At 34.6% G+C, this 16,550-nt stretch overlaps 1 protein-coding gene across 1 annotated transcript in view; it reads right to left on the bottom strand.

Annotated features, from left to right (window-relative positions):
• The window catches only part of KCNH7 (potassium voltage-gated channel subfamily H member 7), a 485,946-nt gene that overhangs the window by 35,655 nt on the left and 433,741 nt on the right, over positions 1-16,550 (bottom strand). The window contains exon 9 of the mRNA XM_029932996.1: positions 13,151-13,350. Within this exon, the coding sequence (XP_029788856.1) occupies positions 13,151-13,350 (200 nt within the window). The remainder of the gene's footprint in view (positions 1-13,150; positions 13,351-16,550) is intronic.

Raw genomic sequence — 16,550 nt, 5'->3', positions numbered from 1 at the left:
CTAGAAAAAGTTCTTTTGTAATCATATTTCAATACAATTTTGTCTTTAACAGTAACTATATGCCCGCTGAATGGATAGGGCAGGTAACTTACTTTTAAAACTACGATTCTCTTTCCCACCCTGAAGTTTAAGGCTATCCTTTATTCTATGAGTCTGCATGGTCCTGGCCTCACCCCTGTGTGACTACAGGAAGGCAAAGGTTGCAGGGGAGAAATGTAGTTCCTCATTCAACTTTTACCTGGATGTTGGTAGATAAGGATTTGCAAACTGAATTAAATATTCACAGTATACTCTATTATTCCTTCCTTAAATTTAAGACACATGATTCAATGCTTGCTGCTTCTTAGGTTGGATTGCAAAGTACTTTTTTATGGTGGGTACATGTTCTAGGTTCTGTTAGAAGAAATCAATAATGGAGGGTTTTTTTTGTTTTTGTTTTTGTTTTTTTTTAATGAAGATGCTCTCCAGACACCATCAATAGTGTTTTAAATCCTCTATTTGCTCTAGAAAGAATCACAATGTATTTTCTTATAGATATCCCCATCCACATAATATTGGGAAGCCGGTTTATGCTGTGATGACTGGATTTTTACTTGTTTCACTTAGCAAAGATGCAGAGAGGGACATTCCTAAAGGCAGGCTGAAAAGGGCACCATTGAAGAAGACAGTCTGTGTCAAATGATTCCACTAAACAGCAAATTAATCATATGAGCAAGTTTGGTAACTATGATAACTCACATTAGGAAATTTTCTGAGGAGCTTCTCTGGTTCATTAAATACACTTAGATCTTGACAAATTAGGATTAATCAAAACACAAATTAACACTCCCTATGAAGCACTAACCCTCAAGTGTGGTTATCAAAAAGATGATGCAGGCAATATATTAAATCTTAAATCTCTGCCCTAGAGTACAGCCTTAATATGTTATAGCATTTTCTGATTCTGATAGAACCCTTGTTTGCCATGTGGGCATTCAGCATTTGATAAATCTTTACCACTTACAAGATACTGAACCTTGCTTTTGTTGTTTCTAGAAGCTCATACATTCCCTAATTTTGAGGTCATTCCAGATCATGTTATTGCTATGGTTATGGTTTATCATTAAGGAATGGGAAACACATGTTTTCATGTTTCCTTGCAGATTACATGTTTAATGCTTCTTGTTTGCCACTGATCATGATAAGAGGATTGTTTTGGGACTTATAAACATTCGACTATATGCAGCTGTAGTCTGAAGCTCAAACTTGTTTGCTCTCTGCTCTTATTTTACCTTCACGTGACTAATGATAGTAAGGAGTTATTTTATTGTCTAAAGATATCATATATGGCAAAATTGTTGGCAAAGCAAAGTATGCTGCAATCTGTGATAGGAGGCTTTATATGCCTTGAGAACATTAACTAATTTTTGACATGTAACTTTTCCACATTTATCACCTGGTTACATAATTTAGAAACCAGATCAGGAACAGAACAGAAACTTGCCACACACAGACAGGGGAAACAATGTCATAAATCCTGAACTACTTCTGGTACATGTAACGATTCCCTGAAAAATGAAACAATTTTCCCTTCTCCTTCTTCTTCTGGTCTCTCAGTTAACAGCAGGCTATGCTAGATGTTTCTTTGCTTCCAGAAGGACAACCTTAAACTGACCAAGAATGAGTTGGAGTGTGGGTAAGGAATGTGAGTGAGGAAGAAAGAATTTATTGCTTTTACATCCATGTCCTTGTTACCCAAATCCTGGAGTTCTGCTGACTCAGTAAAAGCCTGATTTTTTTTTAAAGGTGCAGTAGGATGTTATGATATAAAGTCCCAAGGGGAACTCACAGTACCCACTAGGTTTTCTTAAGGTAAGAGGAGAAACTTGGATACTGAGAAACAATTACAGGACCTTCCCCTGAACCCAACTACTTGAGAAAGGGAGTGAGAGGCAGGGATTAGCGGAATAAACTGTAGGGGGGTCTATTGGATGCTTTGAAATTACTTCTTCCCAAATGGATTGATTGTAAATGACTCGAGCTTGCTCACAAAGAAAGTAAAAGGGAGTGCAACCTGCCAGGCAGTAAAAGAGTGATTTAAGTACCATCTTGTACTCGATACACTGTCATGAACTTAAACCTAGTTTTATTTTCAGAAACATTTCTCATGAGATAATATTTTAGAATCAAATATTTATTGACATCAACTTTATATACAGAATAGAGAGTGGAGATCACCTCATTTTTATATGTGAAAGCTTAAATATAAATGCACTAGGGATTGTATTTGTGGAAGAATGAAGACTTCAAACTTAGCATTCCTTCAACTAAGTTGAAGTTGACTTGCCACAGCTGTCCATTAGACTGGATTTCTAAAGTTGCTCCTAATATGGTGACAAATGTTCCCCATTCATTTTATTTATTGGTTTTAACAAAAACTAACAAAGAATAGAAATGTAGCATAAATGTCATTTCACTTTGTTCCAGTTAGGGTATTTGTACCTTAGAACAATTGGGGCCAGGCAACAATTCCAATTGTTTTCTAGGAAACGTGATGACTATATCAGCAATTACCAAACTTTTGACAAAATAGGAGAAGCTCTCAAAATAGTAGAAGTTCTCTTCCTCCACCTATCAGATTCCTTTCCTGTAAAAATGTATTGATTCTTGCGACCCCAGCACTATAAATGTTTCAGATATTGTTCTATACATTTCTACTTCTGCCAATTGAAGTTTAAACCAGCTGTGTATGTCCTGAAATCTATTTATGCCAGCTGTACTTGTTGGTGGAATTATATAAACTAATAATGCTGTGCATTAAATAATAAAATATGTATAAAAAAGGAAAGTACGTTCTCCCCATCCCCATGAAAATAAAGAGCTAAATGCTTTGGAAAAACTTAATAAGAGATGAATCATCTTAAAAATTGCAAGTATAGATTGTTTTTACATTATGTGTAGGTGCTTAAACATTTATAAAAGTAGAAATGCTATATAGTCCATTAACTCTGACTATAATCCAAAAAGTTTTAAAAATTATTAAAACATGGCCAGAAAATCAGAAATACATGGAGATTTAGAACTATATTCTATGATAACCTTCGGCTCAAATAAGAAATAATGTAGAAAGCAATAAAAGGAGAACAAGTCATACCAAAACGAATGCAACCACAGAAAAGCTTGCATTGAAAGGAAAATGTATAGTCTTAATGCCTTCAATATTATAGAAGAAAGACTCAAACTATAAAATACTTTAATGCAATGTGAAAAAATAGTAGACCAATCCAAAGGAATAAAAAAGGTAGAATTAATGAGGGCAAACTGGAAATAAAAAGAATAGCAGCAAGTATAAACTAATGCAAAAGATAGTTTCTTGAACAAGCTCCATTGAAATTCATAAATCTTTCAAAAGCCCACTGAAGTAAAGCAGAGAGAACAAAACGTACAAGTCGAGGAATAAGAAAGCAGATGTACCTGCTGATACAGAAAAGACTGAGTTAGAGAATCCTACATTCAATTTTACAACAACTTTGAAGACTGGGTGAAATGGATGAATTCTTCACAAAAAAAAAATATTACCATACTGACTAAAAAAGAAATAGAGTAAATAATTACCTAGTAGAGTTGGAATGGTGGTTAATGGCCTATTATGAAAACCATGGTTTTACAGATGATTTTTATTCTAATATTTAAAAAGCATGTAAGTGTAGGCCAATATCATTTTAAAATAGAAGCAAAATTCTAAGTAATTTACTGACCAACAATCAACAAAGAATAAAAACTCTATGACCAAGTACCATGTATTTTAGGAATGCAAAGTATTAGTCTTAATGGTGAAGTTATTTTTATTGAAGGCAGCTATTACTATTCAAAATTGTTTTGGAAGATCTAGTGAACTAAAAATCATAATACATAGTATTCAAAAAGAGAGAATGAATTTCTCTTTCTTTTTGATGTTGATATGACTGCACATCTAGAACATCCAAATGTGAATGCTCAAGGAAAATCCTTCAAAACCCCAAACCAAACCAAATCACATTAAACTAAGAAAAAGTCCTATCAAAACAAGGCAGGAAATTTACTAAGTGTCTGTAAAGAAGACAGTTTGACTCCCTCTTATCTATAAGCAGGTAAAAAAATTAAAATGTGTAAAATGTGTATCATTTAACTGACTATGCTGTACATGATTTAAGAATAAACTTAACAAAGAGAAGAATTTCTAGGAAGAAAATTGTAATATTTTATTGAAGGAGATTTTATTTTTAAAGATCTAAACCAGTGCTTCTCAATCGTGGCTACATATTAAGACAGACATATAAAAGTACTGATCCTCAGACTTCACTGTAAGCAATTCTGATTTAATTATTGTAGAGTGGATCTGGAAGCACTGAAATTGAACACATTTCAGATGATTTTAATGTGCCATAAGGATGAGAACTTAATATTTGCATTTGAGAGTTATGTAAACATTAATATAAAATTCATAGGAAAGAAAGGGTTAGCAGCAGGCTTACAATCCATTTTCTTTGTTTCCTGAGGATCACCAGGAAAGAAAAGTGACCGGCTAATGACAAAACATGAGTGACGTGCTTCTGGCAAACACAGGAAGGGTGTGGGGTACTTGCTATCTCTGGAATGTTTTTAGCAGGATGTATGTGATCTAAATTGCTTATGGTAATTTAGGAGTATAGGACATGGCTCTTTGGAAAATGTCATGTAGGCTGTGTAACTTCCAGACTATAAAACATAGAAGTTTAATGATCAAGAGTTTCATTCTGCCTAACTGTTATGCCATTATATACACTGTTTAAAGACCTGTCATGTTACATCTGAGCCAGAACACATACTAATATGGCAAAGAAGTATCTACATGTTTTGCTTATGCCTTATGATTGCATATATTCTTTTTTAAATGTTTATTTATGTATTTTGAAAGATAGAGGGTATTTGCACAGAGCTTGACATGGGGCTCGATCTCACAAACTGTGAGATCATGACCTGAGTTGAAAACAAGAGTCAGATGCTCAACCGACTGAACCACCCAGAGCCCCAAATTACACTGGGGTAAATCTTGATATTGGTTACAATCTCTGACTTTCATTAGCCAGATCTGATAAGATCTTTGGATTATCTCAAAAGTCTGTGTGGACTTTGTTGTTACTGAATGAAAACAGTCATATATCTTGAGCATACTTGAGAATAAGTATGCTCAAATAGCCAGGGAAAATAAGAAAAACAAGGTTAGTTAGGGTTGATCTACTTTGTCAGATATTAAAGCGTAGTATAAGGTCACTAAGTACAAACCATTATTATAATTGCCATAGGAATGAACTAATAGAGCCAATTTGAAAGTAAGGGTATGTATACCACTTATATCTGACAATTAATGTATAAATAAGATGGTATTTTGAATCAATAGAAAAGTAATGACTTACTTATATTCTATCAGTATTAACTTCTATTCATGTAAAGAAAATAATTTACAAAACTGCATTTCACACAGAGTACAGAATTTTCTTTCTAATCATATAACAAAACTTTTAAGTACATCTGGGACACTACTTATGTAATCCATATGTTTAATAGGACCTTTGAAAATCAGGACAAGATCTCCAAACTATGTAAGTTGACTAACTAGACCATATCCAAAAAATAATAATAAAAAGAAGGTTTTTTAAAAAAATACTTTTAAATCCAAAAGACATTTTTAACAAAACTAACATATTGAAAAGAGATTGGAAACAAATGGCAGTATAGATGACATACAAAACATTATTATCTATAATTCACAGAGATTTCTTATAAAATAAGAAAAAGGTAACCAAAAACTATGCAACAACACCATGTATAGGTGACTTATAGAGGAAACGTTTTGATTAACCATGCATGCTTTATTATAATGCTCTGGCCTCAGTGTTTGGTGTCTGTTGTTCAATATTAAGCACTGGTCATAGATAAGGCAGACAAAATTTGAGTTAGATTCTGGGTTAGAGCGCCCATCTAAAAAAAACACAACTAATACCTCAATCTCCTGGCATTCACACATAGTCATTCACAGTTAGAGCAAGCTGAGCATAGGGCTTCTGGGTGGCTCAGCTGGGTAAGCATCCCTCTTGGTTTTGACTGAGGTCATGATCTTACAGTTCATGAGATGGAGCCCTGCCACCAGCTCTGTGCTCATAGTGCGGAGGCTGGTGGGGTTCTGTCTCTCTTCTCTCCCTGTCCCTCCTCTGCTTATGTACACTGTCTCTCTCTTTCAAAATAAAAACATAAACCAAAAAAAAAAAAGAAAAAAGAAAAGGAAAAAAACCAAGATGAAGGCTAGACATGGAACTCTATGATTCAAATACAATAATTATACCTATGTGGAATGAATCTTTGCCTTATCTTCTCACCCTGGCAGGTGTTTCTAGCTATTGTTATGTTTCAGTTCTGTGGTGCTGTAGAGCATTCTAATCTAAGATTACTAGTGGAGTGGGAAAAAATGAACTAAATGATTTAGCATAGCTCTGGAGTATAAGAATGTACTCTGAGGTGCTGGACCCTGAATAAGAATGATTCTTATCAGTTTCTAAATTGAGTATAGACTTCTGGGGGTGACCCACCTGACTAAAAGGAGCCCAACATGCAAATAAAAATTTTTTGAGGAACATCTTCTATGAAAAGAGGCAATGATTATATATGTTTTGTACTCACACTCATCCCCATGGATAGTAATATGTCTAAACCAAGAAAACAATAAAAAATATTCTTAAGTACTACTGCCTTGACTATAAGAACATTTGAACTGGATGAACTTACTCTTGTTTATTTTCACCCTTAAAAACTGATTTAAAAACTCTGACATAGTGGATGGACTATTTACATGTCAATTTCAATAAAAATTTCCAGGCCCCTGTAATGTCCTAGATAATTCTCTCACTAAAGAAAATACTGGACTTTTATTTTGTAAGAAATTGTGAATGGCTTGATATCATTAAGTTTAATACATGCTGAATTACTCTGATATATGAATTAAAAGGGACTTAAAATCATATTTACAGAGTGTTTTAAAGCTAAATTTTGTTGTCTCTGTGTATTTTTTTTATTTTAAGCTAATCTGTGTTGAATAGTAAATGATCTTAAACTGAATGGAGTTTGAATTACTCCTGTGCTTAAAGAGTTAAAAAAATTGGAAACATCATTTCCACTATCCTGTTTCTGGAAGAGGAACATTATTAACCAGTGGAACAACTGCAGTGTGTTCACTGCCTCAGTGTGGTGTTTTTGCAATGACTGTTTTTCGTGTGTAAAGCCCCAGGCCACACTGTCATTGCCCGTGGCTCAGGGACCACAGCAGGTAAGATCCCACTGTTAAGAACTCACTTTGCACAAAAGCAGTGTGATGCCAGCTGTAAATAACTCCTTCTTGATAATGGTTGGAGACAAGGATGAAGTGACCATAATCATTTGTGAAACATGATTGAGCACATACCGTTTGTGCCACGAAAATACCAGATGCCTGTCTGAAGCTTGCTCTTGTGCAAGTCAGGAAGTTCCAGATGGTACTTACTGTTCTCTGTGCTACTTTAGGGTAGGTAGCTTAGTAAAAAATAGGAAGGCCATGCACCTTGCCCTTTCTCAAACACATGTTGTTCAGGTACTGGCTACACTAAGCACTACTACTATACTATGTGTGCTAGTAGTAGATTTCTCACTAGTGAGAAATTTTACTGCCTACATAGTTTCTGTAGAGCCAAGCTATTCCTGTTAACTAATCACCATGCAGATGAAAACATCTTCCATACTACATCTTAGACAACTATTTTAATACAGCTCTTAAATAGTAACTAGGTATTTCTTTACAGAAAACTTAAAGATGCCACCAATCCTGTTGGGATGAGCCCTGGGTGTTATAAGTGATGAATCACTGGGTTCTCCTGCTGAAGCCAAGATTGTACTATATGTTAACTAACTTGAGAATAAAAAAAAACCAAAATAAATATAAAAAATAAAATAAATACAGTTTTTTTCCAGTCACCATGCCCCATTTTCAAATGTGTGAATTTGCTCACTAGTCTGTGTAGAGAAGCAACATGACTTTCAAATTCGGCAGTATCTGCACAGTGTTTTGCAGCCTGACTGCTGAGTTTGAACCCATGGTTTTTCGTTAGACTATTTATTACTGGTCAAACAAAAAAAATCCATTGAAATTATACATGTATGTAAAAATTGTATTGTGCTGTTGGTATCTTTAAAATTAAGTGATTTTCTTCTCTGAAGAATTCTTAGAAACAGAATCCTTGCCTACCAGAGGGGCAAATATGAGGCCACTATATTTTTAATCGTTTTATTAAGCTTTATGACTAAGGAACCAAAGGTTTTCCTCTGATTTATCAACTTGACTGAATAAAGGATCTTTAGGAAAAGTTAAAGGGGGATGAAAACAATATGATAAAAACAAGCCATGCTATTCTGTATAGTTTGCTTTACACTTCCAATGGGGTTTAATGTCAAAAGGACTGTTTCTATATGAGTTGCTGACTTGCACATGACTGAAAGAGCTCATCATCACCTTTCACTATGGTGTATCAAAATAGTCCATGAGTGGAGGAGATGTATGTAAAGGTCTGGCATAGATGAAGTCATTTCCGTTAGTATAGAGAATGGGTACAAACACGTGTTTGATGGCATGGAGTTAGATGGTGGATGCAGAAATAGTCAGTGTTTGTAGTTAATAATTAAGTAGATAGTAGTCAGTAGTAAGTAGTAGTGGTAGTTAGTAGTTAGTACCTAAGGTCAATAGATAGAGTTAGCAAATGACTCTCTGACTGATAGCAGAGGAGCTGGAAAAGAGCCGTGGAAAGAAAGGCAACCAGATTTTCACTAAGATGCTTCTTAGACATCACATCAACTCCAGGGAGTAAGAATTTCTATTAGACAATATGCTTCTTATTTATTCATTTCTTTTCCATTTTGATTGGCTTTGTTTGTCTGGGCCATTAAAAATGAATGCTTTGTCACTCACAGTCCTATTGTGGTTCTAAGTAGTTTTAGCCTACTTGGTTGACTCTTGAATGATCTTTAAACATTCTCACCCTCTTCAGCTCTTATTTTATACCTCCTCTTTTTGGAGAACTTAATCTACCCTCTGCTTAACCAAGAAGAATAGACCGTGTAGTGCTAGTGACATTGAGTTTTCTCATTTTCTTCTCAAAGCCAGTGCCTTTACCCTTTCTCTTTTTGTTCCTTCCGGTCTTTAAGGGAAACTTGTCTATCTACCCTACTGAAACATTCATCCCTCTTCCTAGGTTCTTATTCCAACCCCTTTCTATGTCTGTTTCTCAAAAATTTCTCCATTAACACCTCAGGATAAAAATAAATGTCACTTGTTCTCTTTCTTCCTAAAGTAAATTAAACAAGGTTGTTTCTGGGCTACTTGCCTTAATCCTTCCTTGTGCTTCCCCACATATGAGCCTCAATTCCTGTTTTAGTGTTTACCTGAAATGGTTCCCTTCTGTTCTCTGTCATCATCAATAGTTTACCATAAAAGAGACAGAAGCTCACTACAAAGAGTAAGAGAGTAGGGAGCTGGTAGGTTAGAATTTCCATCTTTAAGCAGAAAAACTCCCATAATACTTGTCCTGTTTAGCATATTTGAGTTCTGGTGCTTTAAAAACATTTGACAATGACAAGTTTAATGAAACTGCAGACAGGTTAAGTGACTTGTCCAAGATTAGTGGCAAATTGAAAAGCTGGTATTTAGGTCTTCTGAATTCCTAGTCTTAATTTTAAATATTATTAGGCATAACTAGGAGGGCAATTTTAAGATAAGAAATAAAATTCTTCCTTAAATGTTCATAAAGGGCTTTCTTCCATGTCAACATAATTTTAAATTATGAAGTTATTTCCATCATAAATGATTTCTTTCTCTCTGTCCAGGATGATGTATAAAGCCTGTTTATTGGGGTTCTTCATTCAGCCAGACTCTTGTGTGTAATATGAAGAGATTTGACTCTATATTGACAATGTTGTAACTAAAATCAATATTGGATACTGTCAGAAAGTTTCAGACTGGGTCAGAGGACAGCTCTTGAGTTGGGAAAATCCTTGCAATCCCTTCAGTCTTAATCTGAGAAAGAATCTCCTCTTTCCTAACTAGTCAAATTTTGGGGGAGATTAAGGGAGAGGGTTTTTCAGAATTGTCCTATAGACATTTTAGAGAAAGTTTAAACTATTCCTAAGCTTGACATCCGATATAAAAGAACACTATTCTTTCTCTAATTTCATTATCTTGACCTTTTTCCTTTTGTACTCTGAACCATTTGGTTCAATTGAAAGGGAGCCTATAAATGTCCCCAGAACACATTTGGTCTGGAACATTCTGACAACAGCTATTTCACAAAAAGCAAATGATCCAGGGAATAAGAAATATGGCTGCACATTTTAGGTCTATTCTTTCCTATGTTTTACGTTCTATCAAGGAATCAAATGTTTTGGGTTATGAAAAATAATTTTGAGTCAGTTAGTACAGTGTGATTAGAAACCTTATACCTCATTTTGACATGGTTGAATAGTAAAAAAAAAATGACCTGAAATGTTTCATGAGAAACTATATTTAAGGTTATACTTAAATGAAATAACATGAAATGCTAATGTAAAATCCAACAGTTTGATGCACTCTTATGTATCACAATACATAAATTTAAATCACTTTAAATTATTATTAAATTACTAGTTAACATACACTAACAAGACACAAGGATTATAAGAATGTAGTTTTAGAGGTAAAAAAATCTACGTTGATTTTTTTAACCTCTTAATAGTCTAGGAGTACAATTACTTTTCTCTGTGTTTGGTTTTTGCACATCGTGCATCATAAGCAGGCATCTTCCATTTGCTGAGTTTTCAGTTATTTTACACTTTGATTTTTCACTCACTTCGCAGTCACAAGATGAGAAATGTAGACACTGTACAAACAAGAAGTTCGTGCAAAGTCAAGCTCTCAAAACCACATGCAAGACTCAGTGGCACATGGTTTTGAGCTCACGCACTCCAGGATCATGTAATACAGGCATGCAGATGGGAGGAAAGTAAAGCACCTACATCATGAAAATAGAGGATGATGAAAGAGAATGACATTTTCTTTATGACAATTATCTAATGCAAACCGTATACCCATAACCTTTATCCCAGTGGAGGAAGGAGCAGATAAGTGACTTTTTGTGGGGAGGGGGAATATGTATATAAATATTACTAGAGGTCAAGTTCTTGTTAAAGTTAAGGATTTCTATTCTGTACTTGGCCTCTTCCAGGTTATCTTCTCCAGGTCCTTGCCTTGTATTTCTTTTGCTATGTCATGCAAGAAAGATCAGAACTAACATTGGAAATCATTTAACAAGCTCTAAACCTGACAGATAACAAGGGTGTTCTCCACAATTTACACGAGAATTAAATTGGATATAAATACCTCCTGTTCTTACCGGTGGGTGTTGTGATTCCATGTATTAAGGTGTGAAGCAGACAGGAAAGAGATAAATCTTTCATAAGTACATTGTAAATAGGCAAGTGGTATATAAACCATATTCATAGGTAATAGAGTCAAACAATGAAAGCTAAATAGTTGTCAAAAATAGACTTTATCACAAAAATGGTCACAAAACTAGTTATATGGAGAGGGGATGTACAATATATAATTGTTTTATTACTGTTAGTGAAATAATCTGGCAGTATGGAAAAACAAGATTGAGTGACACGTGTTTTGATTAAAAATTCTTCAGCCAACCCAGAGTTACAGAATCCCCAATAGCTTATGAATGCCGATATCTTTGTTTTACAATAATGCAGATGGAAATATAGAACATGATCAATTTGTATGTGCTTTCTTATGAAATTTAAGTTATATCTTGGTGATATACATTTATCAAATGATTTTTTCACAAATAACTTTGGGATAATTATAAATAACTCATGTAATTCAGTTATGATTTTATATGAAATGTGCTAATTGGTTAACTTATCAAATGAAAATTTTTATAACGACATGTCCTTACTTCTCAGTCAGATAAATCACATGCGGCTCTAATATACTTATCCTTACATGGCTTTCAAATTGGGCCATATTTGCAATGCCTTCTGCCCTTTGCTGATTTTGAACCCTTGATTTTTTATCAGAATATTACCAGTCAAATTAAAAATGTTAAACTAAATTGAATAGGCCGACTTATGCAAAAATTGTATTATGCTGTTCATGTCATTAAATGTGAGTGGTTTGATTTTCTGAAGGATTCTTAGGAACAGGGTCCTTGCCCAGTGGAGGAGTTGACAGATGGGAGGAGATCATATTTTTAATCTTTCTTAGTAGATCTGTGAAATGCCACAGAATCTGGGTGTGTCACATAATTTATCTTTAAGAATCAGTCTCCATAACTAAAGAGGTCAAAAGAATGTGTGCAATTCACCTACTAATAAAACGAGCTCTTTAGGCCATGGTCATGTCATTAATTATGTTAACTTTTAAACATTGGTAGAGGAGGGGGGAATTATGAAAAGTGATAGTTGATGTTGAATTTGCTTAAAAATTATGAAGAAATCCATACTTCCCCCTTGAAAGGAAAGATGCATTAAACCAGGTACAGTAAAAGGGCACATAGTTAATTGTTGTAAATATAAAAAAATTTGTCCTTAACAGAAACATGAAACTTCCAGTCATAAAATGTTTATGGCATGCTTACGTTCCCTAACCTTTCCCACAAATCCTGTAAATGTCCTGTTTTTTTTAAAGGAATGCTAACTTTGGATTTCTGTTTGGGGGCATCAGTGTGGTTGTTACTATTTACTTGTCAAATCTTAATGCACATGGGTCCAACTATTTTTTGGGGTGTTGGCAGGTAGGGCAAGTGGTAAAAGCCCAAATCCTATGTTAATAATATTCTCTCTAATCAGAACTGGGAACTCTACTACACAGTTATATCAGTTTGCATCATGTTATAATGCCTTTGCCACACAATATAACTAGATATAGCACCATGCAATGCCATGAATTGAGAATGAGACACTATCTCCAGGAGAGAAAATAAACATCCGAGAGGAAAACAAAAGCAAAGGGTTAAAGCTGGTGAGACTGGCTTTCCCATTTAACTGTAGCTATAATGCCTGAGGTACTTCTATTTTGGAAAACAGAAATACATACCATGTTCATGTCAATGCCATTGGTGTATGTCCACGCATGCTGGAAATATTCTTCAAGCCGTTGCCTCAGAGGGTTGGGGATTTGGTGAAAGCGAATGAACTCTTTTACTCGAAGCATCTGCATGTGGTACCTGGCAGTTCCCGAGTATAGTCTTTGGATAATTGCAGATACATTTCCAAAAATGCTTGCATACATTAGTGCTGGATTGGATAAAAAACAAAGTTATAGGGAAGGCTGCACTTGGGCATGCTTATATCTTGTCAGAATCTCAAGTTTGTAGATTTTGTATTATTTCAATCCAGTCATAAGGATTTACCACTGGCCAATGGGGAAAAAAACCAGGTTAAGCCAATACTATTGTTAATTTTATAATTTTGATGATACATCTGGAGACGAAAAGCCTCCAAATTCACTACGGATTCCAAATTAGAATATAAACCCAGATTGTTTACATATCAACTTATGATCTAGAATACTGACTAAAAAGATAAAATGCCTTAAAATAAACGTTTTCTTTTAATGCAATAAGGATATATGTCACAGAGTTAACATAGATATGTTTTCTGGAGCTGGAGTTAAAATGGTTATTTTTAAATTGTGACATCTCTGCCTCTCAGACTCAAACCTAACCTTCTAATATTAAAATTCTGTTATAAATATCAAGATTATTTCGATGACTTTGGTTTTGCTGAGGAATGATACATTGTTTTAAGGAACTCATACTTTCATTATTTATTTGTATACAATGTTTAACCTATTAAAATTCATTTTATAGTATTTTTACATGAGAAACAGATAGCCCTGCCTTAGAATATGAGGATATCATTTTATTTTTGTAAAAAAAAAAAAGAATATACATTTCCCTTTTATCTGTGAGAAGAAAGAACTGCAATGAGAATCTTTGCTCGACATTCCGTTACTTAGGTGGAATACCCTATTAAATGCTTTCTGGGCTAAGTCTTTACGATTTAATATAAGATTTTTGAGTATCTTCTCTTTTATGTTTGTATCATTTCTAATAATCCTAAAAAAGTGCTAGATTCTGTACAGAAAGTCAAATCATGATCCGTGGCCTTCGGGCATGTGTCAGAACTGCAGAGAGAGGGAGCGTATGTTTAAGGCACTGGTACTGCAATATCCAGAGCAGGTGATAAAAAAATGATCAAAGTGTTTGATTCAACTCAACAAACATCCCCCTCCCCCCACTTTACAAACCATCTCTTCTATAAACACTTTAACCATTTTTGGAGTAGATTTTGACTAAATTCAGGTTAAGGATTTTAAAACAACTTATCTTCTTGGTCACTTGCTTTCTTTTCCATCTGACCTTTGTCTCTTGGTTCATATGGCCTTGTATATACCATAGGTGTTTCAGGTCAGAGAATGTTATAGAGAGAGGAGGGGCCCTTTGCTTTGATCTACTTAAAGGGATGAAAGCTGGGGGGTCTGTAGAGAGGCTGAATTGGGATGTGTGAAAGACCATAATTCTCCGTAAGGTAGACAAGCTGTTTACATTGGATCTTCCACAAAAAAAGACTCAAACCTAATTTGAATAAAGGAATAGTTGATTAAGAAGAGACTTAGCAATACTTGCCTGAAGCTGATTCCTGTGATCCAAGGAGATTCATGTGAAAAATGTATTTTACTCTTCTTCCTAATTGTAGTGTTGTAAATTTTATGCATGCTACTGTGTCTCGAAATATCTATCATTTTCTCAGAAAATAGTTATAGGTAGCCCAGATAAAGTTCACTTGATTTAATCAGAGGGCGCATAATCAATGCCGGTTATTTTACCTAAACACATAACTACTTGGAGGCGAGGCAGAGAAAATGTTCTTTGTTTGTAATGTTATGGTTTCATTTCTATATTGTGGCTTTATCTCCTTACTGCTATGGAAATGAATCAAAACATTAGACTGGGTCATACACAGGTATTTCCACTCATTGACAAGATGGCAAAATCTAGATTATAAGCATGTATTTGAATATATGAATAACATGTATTTCTCTTAGGAAATTCTATGTGGTGGCTTTTTAAGTTCTAATGAAGGTAAAAATTAATTTATTTTTATTTTTTAGCGCCAATTGGAACCATAAGCAAGAGAGAAGCACAACATAGTTATATTCTTTACACATTATTTAGTTTGCCTATCCATTGGCATATGCTTCAAAAGTAAGATGGTAGACTATATAAAGGTATTTCTCTCTTCAACTCAAAATTTTATTTAGCTTTCCTCTATAGATAGTTGTAATTTCACCAGATGGTTTGTTTTAGGTTTGGATATTATACAAACAAAACATATATCTTAAAACTACCTTCAGCACACCACACCCAGAATCTGATATGCTAACCGAACGAATATATTTAGTAAATCATTAAGTATTAGCTGAAATGTGCTGATAGAACACGTGCCTTCTACCTAATACACAAACCTTTAAAAAGTTTTAACCTAAAAAAATTAGATGTTATGGGTGTGTAATTACACACAATAAAATAAATAGGGGTTAATTGTACAGATCAATTAACTTTTACAAATGTATATGCTGCTATAAACACAATCAAGATATAGTACATTTCTATCACCCCAAAAGATTTCCTAGTGTTCATTGGCTGCCTGCATACTCACTTCAGAACCTAGACAACCACCAAGATTCAATGTATGTCATTAAAGATTAGTTTTCATTCCCTAGGTTCATATAAGTGAAATCATAATGTATACATTTGTGTCGACTTCTTTTGTTCAGCATGTTTTTGAAATTAATCCTGTTGTATATATCAATAATTTGTTCCTTCCATCCCCCCCCCCCTTTTTTTGAATCACTGTGCAGTTTGCATCCCATGGCTCTATCAGTTCAGTTCATCTCCTCTGTTGACAGAAAGCTCACTGTTTCTAGTTTTTGGCTATTGATGAGTAAAACTGCCTTGAACATTTGTGGACATGTCTTTGTGTGGGCATATATTTCCAGATATTAGAAACCCTAAAAGAGACCCTTACCAAATTAACCATGGAGACTGGTGGAAATTGGGTAAACTTTCCTCCCCTATGCCCTTTACAGGGTAAGAAATTCCCCTTACACCAAGGAGGGCTATGCCAGGCTTTAGAGGAACAATGTTACTTCTATGTCAATAGCTCAGAAATTGTACAGGATAGTCTAGCTGTGGTTTGCGGCCACCACAAGAGAGGAGAAGAACGAGGAGCCAAAACCAAAATTGGTATACTTTTAACATTTGGCTCTTGTATCATTAATAAGATCATAGCATTTGGGGGCTCGTCAAAGAGCATGTAAATGTTATTCAGTTAATGGTCTTAAGAGCATGTAGCCTTAAACCAGAACAATGGTAACATAGCTGACCCAGGATTGGGTCAGTTACAAAACAGAGGGGGGAATGTAAGGATGC

The sequence above is a fragment of the Suricata suricatta genome, chromosome 3, assembly GCF_006229205.1.
Source record: "Suricata suricatta isolate VVHF042 chromosome 3, meerkat_22Aug2017_6uvM2_HiC, whole genome shotgun sequence".
NCBI classification, from domain to species: domain Eukaryota; kingdom Metazoa; phylum Chordata; class Mammalia; order Carnivora; family Herpestidae; genus Suricata; species Suricata suricatta.
This window is presented reverse-complemented; position numbering and strand designations above follow the sequence as displayed.